The sequence below is a fragment of the Schistocerca piceifrons genome, chromosome X, assembly GCF_021461385.2.
Source record: "Schistocerca piceifrons isolate TAMUIC-IGC-003096 chromosome X, iqSchPice1.1, whole genome shotgun sequence".
Classification (NCBI taxonomy): Eukaryota; Metazoa; Arthropoda; class Insecta; order Orthoptera; family Acrididae; genus Schistocerca; species Schistocerca piceifrons.
In genome coordinates, this window is record NC_060149.1 from 292,196,940 (window position 1) to 292,213,303 (window position 16,364).

The window sequence follows — 16,364 nt, forward strand, 5'->3', positions numbered from 1 at the left end:
GCCTACATCAAACTCTGTGTCAACAAGACAAATTCATTGCACCTTTGTATTCACCTGCAGGACCAAAATTGTAGAAACTGGACTAAGTTTTGTGATTGCTGCAATTATTCAAAATTAGTTAAAGGACTGGTGTATGTAAAGGCACAGAGCTCTGAACTACATCCAAACAAATAATGGTAGCAGACTGTGGTAGCTGAGGTTGCTAGACATCACAACTCAGATTTGTACTACATATATAGTTTTGGTTAGAAAGCCATTTTAATTAACATGAAATCAATTACTCAAGACACTAAAAACATATATAGCGATCAACAAGTATTATGAAAGCATATCTGTGAAGACTTAGTCTAACATTTGTACCCTTTACAATGATTCAGACTTTTAATATTTTTGATAGTTTGCAATTTGAACTCTTATTCCATCTGGCTATGTGGTTGCAGGACTTGTCAACTAGAATGCATTCAGGCTTTGTATTTATGCACTTATGTGAAATGAGAATAGAGATTCAGTTTGTATCCTATTAAACTTTATTGCATGCTGATTTGAATATGGGAATTTGTGGTGTAGTTCTCTCCCATGCTTGTGATTTTGGAATGGGCACCAGTAATTAATTGCTCTTGTTCACTGAATAAAAAACATTTGATTCAATTTGGGTTATCTTTCTTTCACTGATTTTTTTAAAGCAAACTGCCTCTGATGAATCATCTGGATACAAACAAATATAGCAAAGCTTAGTGAAAGAGTGATGCAATCCACCCTTCAGGCACCAAATATGAGGCAAGTTTACTCACAGTCTCAAACTTGGCTGCTTTCATCCGAAATTTCTTTTTAGTTTACCCCAACAGCTGGATAATGATGAGGAATTGATATTAGATAAAGAAAGGCTGGAGTATTTGGTGCATGTCTGACTTAGAACATTTGTATTAGCCTGAGTAAAAAAGCAGTTATTAAGAAAAATAAATACAGCAGGAGATCCAACTGCAGTGACACTTTTCCTGATGGTTTATTGCTGATGAACCACATACTTTGGAGAGGAACTGTGAAGCAACTAATTGAAACTGAAGGATGAGTACAATAATGACTGGTTCAGATTAAGTGCTGGAAACAGCAATCAATGTAAGTATTTTGATGATTTAAGTTGCTTTTGAGGAGAATACTAACTATTCAATAAAGTTTAATTTTGATTCCAGAATAAATGAGAAACTTTCAATTTCCTACATTTGAGAAATTATTTTAGGATAACTGCTAGTTGGTGATTTTCCAAGAATTACTGTTTTTTTGCTACTGCTGTTTTTCTTAAGAGTTTACTTGAACTGGAATGTGAAAATGCATTCATCATCCTGAATCTAATGTGCACAACAATATCTGCAACAGATGATCCTATAATTTTCCTGTGCCTAAGCTTCGTGTAAGCACTGAGGATATGTTTAATGTCCAGCTCATGAATTTCCACGACATCTCCAGATTGTTGAATCAAACTGTACTTATTTATGTTCTTTGTTGGACAGATCATCAAGAATGAATTATGTAATATTTCAAGAATGTGTGATAATGGTGAATATTTAAAGAAATTTCCACCTACCAAGTTTAAAATTCTCATACAGGCCGAATTATCGACTTTTGATCATAAAATTATCAAGCAGGTTGTTTGGGCTTATTCAAAATGTCAAGTCTGCAAGTTTTTGTTTTACTGAATCTACTATTGTTTCAACAAATATGTTACACAAATTATTTTTTTATTTCAATCAACTCATATAATTATAGCTTGCTGTTTTTGTGCACACCTATTCATTTTTGTGTGATATAATTAAGGATGGTTACTATTGTGTGGACTTGTGAATCTGATACTGTATGGTGAGTTTACATCAGGGAGAGTTAGGTTTTGACTATAAATAGCTATCACATGCTAACAACAGAGATTGGGGGTGGACTGTAGTAGAAATGTCAGATAGACAGTGCTCCAATTTGCTGTTACAGTAGCTGCAAGAAACTTACATGCACTGTGCCAGGATTTTCAGTTTCTTCATTTGAGTCTTACTCCTGGTCAGGTCCCGGCACACCATGAGAGCCATTTTAATGCAGATCTTCCCTCTCTAGCGATAAAATTCTCTCAGGCTTCCAGCAATGTCAATTGGTTTAAACCACTTGACACCACTGGAAACCTGAGAAAATTTTATCAGTATATTTCACAGAGAAACTATGCATTTGTATATTCTCTTTATCTTTCCATATTTGTTGAGGAAACAGGAGTTGCTACTAAGCCCATTAAAATACATAAAGGATGATTCTTATTAGATTTTAAAAACCTCGAAGCGATGCAGATGATGCTGGGAAAAGTAATTTAATATAAGACACACAGGGCTGCAAATGATGTGAAATGGCAGATGTTGAACATCATGTGATGTCACCAGATGACACACCTTGTCACAAGTGCAGGAGTTTAGCCTATTGGTCTGTCACACATGATCATCCCAACCATAGCCAAGTATTCATGATGGTGTGTGTGTGTGTGTGTGTGTGTGTGTGTGTGTGTGTGTGTTGGGGCTTATGGGTGCTCAACACTGAGGTTATCAACACCCTGACACACACATTGGTGTGGCTCTGCACCTACGTGCAAGCAGTTTTTTTCCCCATTGTGTTAGAAAATTGTGTGTTTAAACAGCGCAAAGATTTAATACTTTATTTACCAATCTCACTGTTACCAACGGTTTATACCAAAGTATAGTACAACAAAAACCTGGCGTATTGCTTCACTAGTAAATGAGTATAAGCTTTTAAATTTCATCATAACCAGAAAATAATCTACGTTTTCTTTACTAAATGAAGTACATAAACAAAACCAGAAGGAAGAAAAGGACAGAAACACAAAATAAGAACAGCTTCTGCTTTGTTACAGCGAGGACAATAGCTTTTTAACTTCTACATTTACAACAGGTCGCATATAGAAAAGGTGTATTAAAAAAATATTTGTAGCCTAGAGGAGCAATGTGCAGCACTGCTCCTTAATGGTTCAAATGGCTCTGAGCACTATAGGACTTAACATCTGAGGTCATCAGTCTACTGCTCCGTACCAGAGGGTAGGATCAACAAGTCCAACCACTGCACTGCACTGCAATGCACATGTGGCAAAGGACATCATCTGGTGATGTCACATGTTCAACAACTGTTGTCCACTTCTTGGGTATTTCCCGACATTCACGGCCTCATGTGTCTTACATTAAATTACTTGTCTCAGCATCATCTACATCGTTTCAGGAGTTTTTAAATGTTTATAATAATCACTCTGTGTATCCACCAGAACATATATCCAGGAGCATCATCATCATCATCATCATCATCATCATCCAAATCAGACATGATTGGTGTTGTCAACTCTAATGGTTAGAAACCTGCTCCATTGTATTTGAGGTTTCTAAATGAATTTTTTGCCTTTAGGTGAAATGGGTGGTAAATACCACACTCTTTTAGCCATAGCTTCTTGTTACTGTTTGTATGCTGGATAATATATTTTCTAGAACACACATTACGTTTAGTGGCGTTCATAAGTTAAACAACTGGTGTACTTTTTTGAAGTAGAGTGTAGGTGCCAGTGCTAAATGTATGGGTATTTACTGACCTACCAAGCTACAGAAGTGTCCTCACACATGATACAGAAAATTTGCAGCTATTGTGATTTTTTTACTTTGTTGTATAGTACTCACAAAGTAATTTTCATTCCATGAAACCATTTCTCCAAAGTACACACATTACAATCAGAATGCAAGGCAGTGAAGTTGCCAGAACAGTGCAGAAACGAAAGCACTTTAGACACCTCCACGAGTCTGGTATTCTGGGCCAAACTTAATAAAGCACCCGATTCCAACTAATACATACTCAGGAATTCAGGGCATTTTAGATTCAATACCAATGCCATTTTATGCACTCCACCACCACCACTACCACCACCACCAAACACTTCTATAGGACATTTCACACCATGTTTATATCAGTCTCCCTTTCATCTTGATGTTTTCTAGGAAGTAAAAGGTATGGAGTGAGTAAGAGTAATGATAAAAAAGAATGCAGATCAAGGTATACTGAAGTTTTTAAACAAAAAAGTAACCATTGTCTATCACTAACCTTTAACTACGGATGAAGTATCTGAAGCTAAGAATGTTTTCCAGCAGCATTTCAAAGTGAAATAAAAGCCTTTCCAATAAGAGAGTCTGGATTATTTAACTTGACAATGAAAGGAAAAATAAAGCAACAGGGAATATTCTTGAGTGTGGTCTCAGATGTGTTGTCAACTTTTGAATCTGAATTCTGGTGGTTGCACAAATAAATAAGAGTGATAAGGGGAAAATCTGCAGTGAGAAGTCTAAATTAGAAAATACTGGCACTGATTTCGGACAAAAGGTATTTTCTTCGCAAGTAAAACCAGTCAAAAGAAAGATGATTTACAAAAATCTGGCAAAGAGAACTTTCTTACAGATTTTGTAGCAACATATTAAGTAATAATTAGAGATCAGTAAATGAATCTTAAGCAGCCAGCCAGATGCAACAAAAGATTGTTTTATTCAACTTTTAACAATGGTTTTGGTGGATGAAACCCTGTCTTCTTCAGAAATAAAATTGTTGTTGTTGTGGTCTTCAGTCCCGAGACTGGTTTCATGCAGCTCTCCATGATACTCTATCCTGTACACGCTTCTTCATCTCCCAGTACCTACTGCAACCTACATCCTTCTGAATCTGCCTAGGGTATTCATCTCTTGGTCACCCTCTACAATTTTTACCCTCCACACTGCCCTCCAGTACTAAATTGGTGATCCCTTGATGCCTCAGAACATGTCCTACCAACCGATCACTTCTTCTAGTCAAGTTGTGCCACAAACTCCTCTTCTCCCCAATTCTATTCAATACCTCCTCATTAGTTATGTGATCTATCCATCTAATCTTCAGCATTCTTCTGTAGCACCACATTTTGAAAGCTTCTATTCTCTTCTTGTCCAAACTATTTATCGTCCATGTTTCACTTCCATACATGGCTACACTCCATACAAATACTTTCAGAAACGACTTCCTGACACTTAAATCAATACTCGATGTTAAAAAATTTCTCTTCTTCAGAAACGCTTTCCTTGGCGTTGGCAGTCTACATTTTATATCCTCTCTACTTCGACCATCATCAGTTATTTTGCTCCCCAAATAGCAAAACTCCTTTACTACATTAAGTGTTTCATTTCCTAATCTAATTCCCTCAGCATCACCCGACTTAATTCGACTACATTCCATTATCCTCGTTTTGCTTTTGTTGATGTTCATCTTATACCCGCCTTTCAAGACACTGTCCATTCCGTTCAACTGCTCTTCCAAGTCCTTTGCTGTCTCTGACAGAATTACAATGTCATCGGCGAGCCTCAAAGTTTTTATTTCTTCTCCATGGATTTTAATACCTACTCCAAATTTTTCTTTTGTTTCCTTTACTGCTTGCTCAATATACAGATTGAATAGCATTGGGGAGAGGCTACAACCCTGTCTCACTCCCTTCCCAACCATTGCTTCCCTTTCATGTCCCTTGACTCTTATAACTGCCATCTGCTTTCTGTACAAATTGTAAATAGCCTTTCGTTCCCTGTATTTTACCCTTTCCACCTTGAGAAGTTGAAAGAGAGTATTCGAGTCAACATTGTCAAAAGCTTTCTCTAAGTTTACAAATGCTAGAAACATAGGTTTGCCTTTTCTTAATCTATCTTCTAAGATAAGTCGTAGGGTCAGTATTGCTTCACGTGTTCCAACATTTCTACGGAATCCAAACTGATCTTCCCCCAGCTCGGCTTCTACCAGTTTTTCCATTCGTCTGTAAAGAATTCGTGTTAGTAGTTTGCAGCTGTGACTTGTTAAACTGATAGTTCGGTAATTTTCACATCTGTCAACACCTGCTTTCTTTGGGATTGGAACTATTATATTCTTCTTGAAGTCTAAGGGTATTTCGCCTGTCTCATACATCTTGCTCACCAGATGGTAGAGTTTTGTCAGGACTGGCTCTCCCAAGGCCGTCAGTAGTTGTAATGGAATGTTGTCTACTCCCGGGGCTTTGTTTCAACTTAGGTCTTTCAGTGCTCTGTCAAACTCTTCACGCACTATCGTATCTCCCATTTCATCTTCATCTACATCCTCTTCCATTTCCATAATATTGTCCTCAAGTACATCGCCCTTGTATAGTCCCTCTATATACTCCTTCCACCTTTCTGCTTTCCCTTCTTTGCTGAGAACTGGGTTTCCATCTGAGCTCTTGATATTCATACAAGTGGTTCTCTTTTCTCCAAAGTTCTCTTTAATTTTCCTGTAGGCAGTATCTATCTTACCCCTAGTGAGATAAGCCTCTACATCCTTACATTTGTCCTCTAGCCATCCCTGGTTAGCCATTTTGCACTTCCAGTCGACCTCATTTTTGAGACGTTTGTATTCCTTTTTGCCTGCTTCATTTACTGCATTTTTGTATTCTCTCCTTTCATCAATTAAATTCAGTATCTCTTCTGTTACCCATGGACTTTTACTAGCCCTCGTCTTTTTACCTGCTTGATCCTCTGCTGCATTCATTATTTCATCCATCAAAACTACCCATTCTTCTTCTACTGTATTTCTTTCCCCCATTCCTGTCAATTGTTCCCTTATGCTCTCCCTGAAACTCTGTACAACCTCTGGTTTAGTCAGTTTATCCAGGTCCCATCTCCATAAATTCCTACCTTTTTGCAGTTTCTTCAGTTTTAATCTACAGTTCATAACCAATAGATTGTGGTCAGAGTCCACATCTGCCCCTGGAAATGTCTCACAATTTAAAACCTGGTTCCTAAATCTCTGGCTTACCATCTGAAGCCTTCTAGTATCTCCAGGGTTCTTCCATGTATACAACCTTCTTTCATATTTCTTGAACCAAGTGTTAGCTATGATTAAGTCATGCTCTGTGCAAAATTCTACCAGGCGGCTTCCTCTATCATTTCTTAGCTCCAATCCATATTCGCCTACTACGTTTCCTTCTCTTCCTTTTCCTACTGTCGAATTCCAGTCACCCATGACTATTAAATTCTCATCTCCCTTCACTACCTGAATAATTTCTTTTACCTCCTCATACATTTCTTCATCATCTGCAGAGCTAGTTGGCATATAAACTTGTACTACTGTAGTAGGCGTGGGCTTCGTGTCTATCTTGGCCACAATAGTGCGTTCACTATGCTGTTTGTAGTAGCTTACCCGCACTCCTATTTTTTTTATTCATTATTAAACCTACTCCTGCATTACCCCTATTTGATTTTGTATTTATAACCATGTATTCACCTGACCAAAAGTCTTGTTCCTCCTGCCACCGAACTTCACTAATTCCCACTATATCTAACTTTAACCTATCCATTTCCCTTTTTAAATTTTCTAACCTACCTGCCCAATTGAGGGAGCTGACATTCCACGCTCCGATCCGTAGAACGCCAGTTTTCTTTCTCCTGATAATGACATCCTCTTGAGTAGCCCTGCCCGGAGATCCGAATGGGGGACTATTTTACCTCCGGAATATTTTACCCAAAAGGACGCCCCATCATTTAATCATACAGTAAAGCTGCATGCCCTAGGGAAAAATGACGGCTGTAGTTTCCCCTTGCTTTCAGCTGTTCACAGTACCACAACAGCAAGGCCGTTTTGGTTAGTGTAACAAGGCCAGATCAGTCAGTCAATCATCCAGACTGTTGCCCCTGCAACTACTGAAAAGGCTGCTGCCCCTCTTCAGGAACCACACGTTTGTCTGGCCTCTCAACAGATACCCCTCCGTTTTGATTGCACTTACGGTACGCTATCTGTATCATTGAGGCACGCAAGCTTCCCACCAACGGCAAGCTCCATGGTTCATGGGGGGGAAATAGTGTATAGCCCTCGTTTTATGTTCCTGCCATTTAAGACTTTTTTTTCATTGCTCCCATCAAATTTCCTATGTTCACAATGTTAATTCTTAACTAATTTTGCATTAACATATTTATTACTTTCCCGCAATTTACTACTCAGCAGATCTGCATTTGTAAAAGTTGGAACAATTCATGATTTTATCTCCTGCCACTGTCACGCTCTACTTGGGATAGTGGCTGTGAGTAAGTTTTCTCAAATAAAGGTACCATAAAACTGTCCCTACTGCACATGTGCATCTTTGTGATCATCGTCATCATTGCAAAACCTTTGCATTAACTCGAACGCAAATGTGAGGCTATTTCATGTGTTGACACCTTTGCACTGTTGAAATGTTTTTTGTTTAAACAGCACAATTTGTATTTTTTCATGTTTTGCAAGACTCATTTGGAGAATTTATTCTTGTTTTCAAGTGCAAATATTTATGTAAGTATTATTTTTATGTTTAACAAACAGTGTTAGTGTTTGTTTGTTTGTCTGTTGTTGTTGTTTGCAGCCTAATGGAGGAGACACAGTACTTTGTAACCTCAAAATGATGACTACAGTACAAGAGACGGAGAACAACATATACACATACACCATACAAAATACGTAAATATTTGTACAATGAGAATAAATTCTTGAAACTCGTGCTAAGCATGAAAAAATATGTAACTGGGGCAGTGGTTCATTATTTAAATAACAGATGTCAAAGGTCTTCCAAAAACATTGATTATGATGTGTAAAATTGTCACATGTTTGTACTTCCCTGACAGTTACAAGGTCCAGTTACATCAATGGCGGAACATATTAGAAAATTCACATAACCTTTATTATTTTAAAAAAAGTCCCTGACAATTATTTTGATGCCTATTATGTACATATATCATACATCAAGTGCAAAAATGAAAGAGGAGATCCTATACATAACTTTCTCTGCTTGAAATGTTATTTCCCACATTTTACAGCATTTTTGTAAAGATCCTTGAAAAGTCGGAGAGTGGAGTCTCACTGGACATGTAACCTGATGACATTTTAGTTATTGCTGTTACACTGTCTTCGTTATTACTGTTAGACTGTCTCCAGGTTACATGAATTTCTGAAGACAGGTTTACATGCACCAAAACCATGGTCAAAGGTTTATTAATACCATCTTTTGTTGCAGCTGGTTGGCTGCTTTGGATTCATTTATCCATTATGGTAAAATTTATCCTCTTCTTGAAAAATGCTGTTCTAGGGGCTGATGCTAATACACTGTTCAATGGGGAGAGCTTTAATTCATCTTGCTTTCAGTATTTAATTTAGTAAATAAAATAAGTAGCTATGTTTTAATCTATTTATCTTAACACTATTTTACATCAAGTTCTAGACACTGGATAATGATGAAAATCCAACATGACGACCACATGGCATATGGGGAAGTGGCTATTAATTTAGATCATGCAGTCTTGTTTAATTATCAATCAGGATCAACAGGCAAAATAGTCATTTGAGTAATACTGAGCTACATAAGTGTTACTGACCTGGGTGTAGCTGATAGAACACCATTGGATCTCTTGCTTGTGGGTAATCATCCACACGAGAACACCGCACACGTTTGAAGTACTCTAGTTCTGCCATGTGGTGTAGCTGTAAGGCCTTAATTTCTCGTTGTTGCCTAAAAATTAAGAAAGAGAAGAAGCTCATATTTTATTTTTTGGAATGATTCCACAAGGAATTACAAAATGAGGACTCTACTGATCTGTTTAATACTATACAATGTTCAAGTGTTATTCACTGCTGTTATTGACAACTTTACAGCCTTTGAGCTTGTGGTTTAGGCACTCAACAAAGAGACTAAATATTATTTTCTAAAATCTAGTTCACTCTCTGCCACACAGTCACATTTATCCACATATAACCATCAGAAACTGAAATCTTTTAATAGTCTGCATATAAACATTTTCTTTAAAAGGCAAGTAAAAAATTAAATGTTTAAAACAATGATTCAGAAAAAGGAAACTAAAAACTGGATGATGGATGTGGTAGTCACATTACATACATAACTAAACAAACTCCTCTAAAAGAGGAGGCAACCACATATCACATAAAATGTGTGTAAGGTGTAAGGTTGAGCCATATAGTAGGGGATTCTATCTTTATTTTCTTTAAAAAGGTTTATTTCATTTTCTTGTTACAGTCAAGCATTAGCCGACAGCTTCAGCTGCCTGTAATTTTCTCGTCCCATGGTCTGGCAGCAGCAAGTCAGCACCGAGGTGGGCAATCTCGATCATGCTCCTCCCGCGTGTGCTGATGAGGTAACACTGCTTACGTGAAGCTGGCCAGGCCATGCTTCAGAACTTTCCATGCCCGCCCCCCCCCCCCCCCTGTTTTCTCGGCTCCTGGCCAATCAGGGAGGAGGAAATCGCATGGCTGTGCTGGAGGTTCCCTGCCACCCGTTGGCCGAAAACACTCTCTCTGCTATGCGCTCGGTGGCTGTGAACATCATCATCTTTTCCCAGTGCTGTGGCACCGAGGACTTTGTTTCTGTAGCTGCCATGCCATTCAGACTTGCCTGAATGGCAGCCACCACTTTTCTTTAACTTCGCCTAAGTTTGCTGCGAACTATGTTTCACCCACGTCTTGGCTCACCCTCGCCTCCCCAGGCCTGACTCATGCTGTCCATTTGAATTCACATCTGTTGCTTTCTCTGCCAATAAATGGCCTCATCTCAAGCAAAGGTGTCACAACAATTTCTTTCAACACATTTGCCCATTTCCTTAGCTGCTCATAACAGTCGTTTCTGCACTAACTGGCGTCAGAATCGGGGTTTGTTCCCATAGCAACTTTGTCGCTAATTTAAATTCTTCTGGCGAGGGTATATTACCAGTAGCCCCATGCCATAACATCATTAGCACTTTTCTATTGGCAATGAGTGGTAAGCTGTGGCGGGACACTTCCATTTCATTATGATTTTAGCACCGAGCATTTCACTTGTATAAAATGCGCCAGCCGGCCGCCATGTCCGCACCGCACGGGATGTGGCTGTGTCAGTAGACACACACAGGGCGTGTGCTGCAGTGCTGCAGCCACCTGAGCCAGAGATCTGAGCCAGAGAAAACCAGTGATGTGAGAGAGTCGTCATCACGCCATCTGCCGCTGATGTGAGGGGCATGCAGCCAAGTTCCAGGCGAGCCACCGTCATTGGCCACCAACACATCCACCGCCACCTGAGGGTCCAGCAGAAGCCAGCCTGCATCTATGACAGCTGCTGACGATCCTGCCATCTACCACTTCACCACGCTGTCGCCGCCGTCAGCACATCACGCCGACTCAACTTTAACGCAAGTCACAGCATTACTTCAAACCTTAACATCGCGGGCCATCCACCGCTGGACTAGGTTATTTTGTGGCCCCTCTTTTTTTTTTGTAACATTCATTTCATGGTCACTAGAGCCCCCTAATTTTGTAAACATGCCAACAGGGACTTGAGCAACAGAACGGGATACTCTCAGAGAGGCAGCTGCCTTACAAGACCCGCAAGAGGCTATCGATGCTAGAATGAACCAATTGTTCATACAAAATCAAGAGGTGATCAAGCAAAACTGCATCTTGAAACAGACGCTGAAAGTCAGCATGCAAACTTCTGTACCTATGGTTAGCTCCACACCCGTAACAACCCATGACAGCTAATACTAATTTTGTCACTAATACAACTACCACAACCTCAGCTAACATGGCAAGTGCAAGCAATTTTCCTGCGGCTTCTTTCATTTCCACCTTTCTGGAAAGTCCCATGAAAATGTGGTTATGTTCGTACAGAATATTCGTGATGTGGGTCATACTTGTGCCTGGCCGTATGATCTATTGGTTAATGTAGCCAGATTGAAGTTGACAGGGAAAGCAAGAATGTCCATAGAGACAGTGGAGGAATTGCATGATATGCGTGATTTTGAAGTTTTGGCCTGCGGATTAATTACGCGTTATTCCAACACCAGAGGTATCAGATACTACCGAGATCAGTTATCAACTCTTAGGCAGAAGCCTAACGAGGATTTTGATGCTTTTGCAGATCACATATGGGCCATATCTTGCCGTACCTACAAGCTCGGGAAAAACGCCAGTGAGAATGGGATTTTGCACTCGAAAGCAGAAGCCCATGCTATTGTTGTGTTTATTCGTGGTATTGACCCCCGAATTGGTGGAGAAGTTAAAGTGGCCTCCCCCACCTCTCTGTTTTATGATATTCGTTTGGCAATAGTACGTAAAGATGTATTGCGCTTCTGCGTTGCCGCACCACATCTGCCGGAACCATTACCAGTATTAGCAAGGGAAGTAATTTGTCAGCATTGTGGGAGACCTAACCACACGGCAATGCGCTGTTGCGCATCTCTCTGCACTATTTGCCAGACTGTAGGTCATCTCAATAACATTTGCCCATCAAAGTCGCTATTTTCTTATCAGATGCGCGGTCAACGCCCCAATGCAAGGTCTAATCAGGTAAACGAGCAGGGGCAGGCTCTGCCACCCACACTCACCCCCGACTAGAATAATTCACCCAGTGAGGACCAGAGAGAGTGAAGAGGTGGAACATATTAGTGTAAGTGGCATATTCAGGAACAAATTAGTTAAGATTCTAATTGATGCTGGTGCACAAGTTAGTGTGTTATATGTAGATAAAAATAATCAAAGGGTGCTGTAGCCACCCCTATTTCATATTAGTGGTCTTGGAGAAGAAACAATTGTCGTTGCAGGTACGTGTGTGGTGAACCTGCAAATGGATGAGAATAGTTACAGTCAGGAGATAGAAGTAGTGAGGCTAAGGAAACGCGATTTTGACATCATATTAGGGAATGACTTCATGCACCATTATCAGGGGATAGTGAATTATCAAAAGCGAACTGTGCAGTTAGGTGAAGCAATTCATCATTTTAGCAGTGCACCAACCCATAAGACGTGAGGAAGCTGTGAAAGGCACCGTTCACAGTCTCCCATAAAACCACGAATGTGGGCGATAAGAACCACTGACCCCGTAAGGATAAGAGGCGGAAGTGTAAAAATTCTTTGGATAGATGTCAAGAAGCGGGGCCAGCCAAAGACAGACATTCTGGGGGATCCGCTCACCCAGAATGATGTGTTAGATCATCAAGTTCATGTTAAGAGAAGTATTTGTCGACTGTAAAGAAAACACAAAGGTTTTGCAATACCTGTGAGTATAGATAATTTTGCGTGAAAGATGTTATAATACCGAAAGGTACTATTGTCGCTAGTGGACAGGAGATTTTGGAAGAAGTAGGATGAGTTGAGATTCAACAAAGTAAAGACGAGAAGGGACGGAAGAAAAAGAAATTTCTAGTTAGAGAAGTGCGTTATGTAGCATCACCATTACGAAATCAGTTGTCAGAGAAGTTAAGTCATTTATGTATCAAGGTGAAAAAGATGTTACAGCCAGTGTTAGATGAGTTTTCTTGGTTGTTTGAAGAGAGGCAGTTTCTACCAGCTACGCATTTGGTTCAGCATGAAATTCCAACCGGTGAAGCTTGGCCAATTGCGCAAAAGCCATATCATTTAGCGTATCATTTGCAATCAGTAGTCGAAAATATGATTCAGCAGCAGTTAGCAGCAGAAATTATTCAGCCTTCCTCAAGCTCGTGGGTGTCTCCTGTGGTTGTCGTGCCAAAGAAGTCAGTAAATGGTGAGAAAGCCTATTGTCTGTGTTTCGATATGAGGGCTGTGAACCAAGTAAGTACTCCGGACACATATCCCCTACCGTGTATCTATGAAACCTTGGACTGACTAGGCAACTGTAAGTTTTTCACCACCCTTTATTTGCGCTCTGGATATTATCAGATCCCTGTTGCATCTCAGGATTGCCATAAAACTTGTTTCGTTGTACCTATGGGACTATATGAATTTGTAAGAATGCCATTTGGTTTGAGGAATGCATCCACCACTTTTCAAAGATTTGTAGACTTCTTGTTGCATGGACTGAAACCCACGACATGTTTAGTATATTTAGACAACATTATCATTTTTTTTAAGACCACAAAGGAACCGGCAGAGAGATTGAGGGATGTAATGGAAAGTTTGAAAGGAGCCCACCTGAGTGTGAAACTGGAGAAACTTTGCCCAATCGCAGGTACAATATTTAGGACATATAATAAGTGACGAAGATGTCAAACCGGATCCCCATTTGACCACAGCAGTAAAGGACTTTCCAACACCAACAAGTACCAAATAATTACAGTCATTCTTACGCCTTGCAAATTATTATAGACGTTTTGTGAACAATTATGCTACCATTTTTAAGCCCCTAACTAAACTATTGAAGAAGGGAGTTAGTGTCACCTAGACCAAGGAATGTGATGAAGCGATGCAACAAATTCAACTTGTTTTGACTAGAGCCCCTGTACTAGCCTACCCAGATTTTGAAAAAGCATTTATTCTGTCGGTAGATGCCTAATATTATGCCGTAGGAGTCATTTTGTCACAAGAAATCGATGGAGAGGAACAACCAATTGGTTATGCATCTTTACAGCTTAACAACGCGGAATTGAATTACAGTACAACTGAGAAGGAACTTTTAGCACTCATTTTGATGTAACCTACTTTCAACGCTATTTGTATGGGAGGAAGTTTATTGTCATCACGGGTCACGTCGCATTACAGTGGATGTTAAGTTTGAAAGATCCCAGCAGCAGGTTAGCTCATTGGGCTTTAAAACTGAACGAATTTGAATACGAGGTAAAACATAAGCCAGACAAGTTGCATCAAAACGCCAATGAGTTAAGCCAGAAGGTTAGAGTAATCATTGCCAATGATATTTCTATTGAAGAATTGAGGGAAGCGCAGCAAAGAGATGTTGAATGCCAGACATATGAAACTTTGCCCGGAATTTTGTATCGAAAAACCCCACTGGGTAAACGAGTATTAATCCCGAAAGAATTACGTCCTAAGGTAATAGCACAATGTCATGATAGCCTGCAAGCGTGTCATAATGGTCTTTGTGCCACCAATTGTCAAATAGCCACCCATTATTTCTGGAAAGGCAGATGGTGCGATGTGCAAAAGTATAGGCAAAATTGTTTGCCCTGTGTTAGAAGGTCATTGCCACCTCGAACGTAGGTACCTTTACAATAAGTGCCAGAAGCCACTTGCTCCCGCGTCTTAATAGCAGCAGATATTGTCGGTCCTTTCCCTTTGAGTCCTCAGGATAACAGATACATATTGTCAATTATAGATCATTTTTCCAGATTCCTAATTCTTGTCCCCATACTGGACATGTCAGCAGAAACCATAGCTCAAGCATTTGTCACCCACTTGGTGTTACCATACGGAAGTCCTGAAGCTGTACCTACAGATCAAGGCATGAACTTTATTTCAGCATTATTTACAGAAGTTTATCGACTACTGCAAATCAAAAAGTGGAGAACGACCCCGTTTCACTCTAAGGCTAACAGACAATTAGAGCGAGTCCACCACACAGTTACGCTTATGCTTTCTTATTATGTCAATAAAAACCATTCTGATTGGGACAAGTACGTCCAATACATCACGTCAACATATAATAGCCATGTCCATGAGGCCACTGGGTACTCCCCCGATGAGGCAGCATATGGCTGACCCATGAATTCACCTTCTGAAATTGACAAACTGCTCCCAGGTATTATATTCACGGACGTGAAAGCTTTGGTGCGACGTTTAAAAGCTATTTGGAAGTAAGTAAGAGGAAACAATGCAAAAGCTGCAGTTTGTCACTTAACAAGGAGTAATGAGAGAGCAATAATGCCCGAGTACAAGGTAGGAGATTTAGTGATGTTGGGCAATCCAGTAGTTAAGAAGGGAAGGACAAATAAGTTTACTCCTATGTATGAAGGTCCATAACCCATCATGCAGCTTACTTCACCGATAAATGCTGAAATTCAGTTAGCAGCATGGAAAGTGATCGTTCATTTTGACAAGTTAAAGTTGCATAAGGGTTCTGAGCCACCTCCACTTGACAGTGAAGCAGAGCCTGTTACACAAGTAGCTCCAGCCAAGAGGACATGAAAGAAAGTAGTGCAACCGCCTATAGCGTGACCCAGATATGCTCTAAGGTCAAAACTCCCCTATGTATTCTGATCCAGGTACTAGGTCCAGCATGCCATGTATTTAATTTGAAGAGTCTTTAGTGAAGCAAAAAAAATTAACTGATGGGAAACTGCAGTAATTGCAATGTATTCATTTAAGTTGTGCATGTTATTTGTAAGTATTCATAAGTATTGGCAACCATTTGTAATAGAAGTTAGGAGTCATATGTTAATGGGAAGGGATTGGAGTCTCCAGTAACGCCATTGTAGCGGTAAAGAGATGGAAACACAATCACTCATTAGTAATGGAATTAAGGGGAAAAGTTGGTCTTGTCAGTAGAATACACAAAGTAAGAATCAATTAATCTTTTATATGTCAAATGGAATGACACTTCACATGTTGGTTTAGTG

General features: G+C 39.8%; 1 protein-coding gene across 1 annotated transcript in view; it reads right to left on the reverse strand.

Annotated features, from left to right (window-relative positions):
* The window catches only part of LOC124723201, a 63,450-nt gene that overhangs the window by 24,300 nt on the left and 22,786 nt on the right, over positions 1–16,364 (reverse strand). The window contains exon 3 of the mRNA XM_047248394.1: positions 9,429–9,562. Coding sequence (XP_047104350.1) covers positions 9,429–9,562 — 134 coding nt within the window. The remainder of the gene's footprint in view (positions 1–9,428; positions 9,563–16,364) is intronic.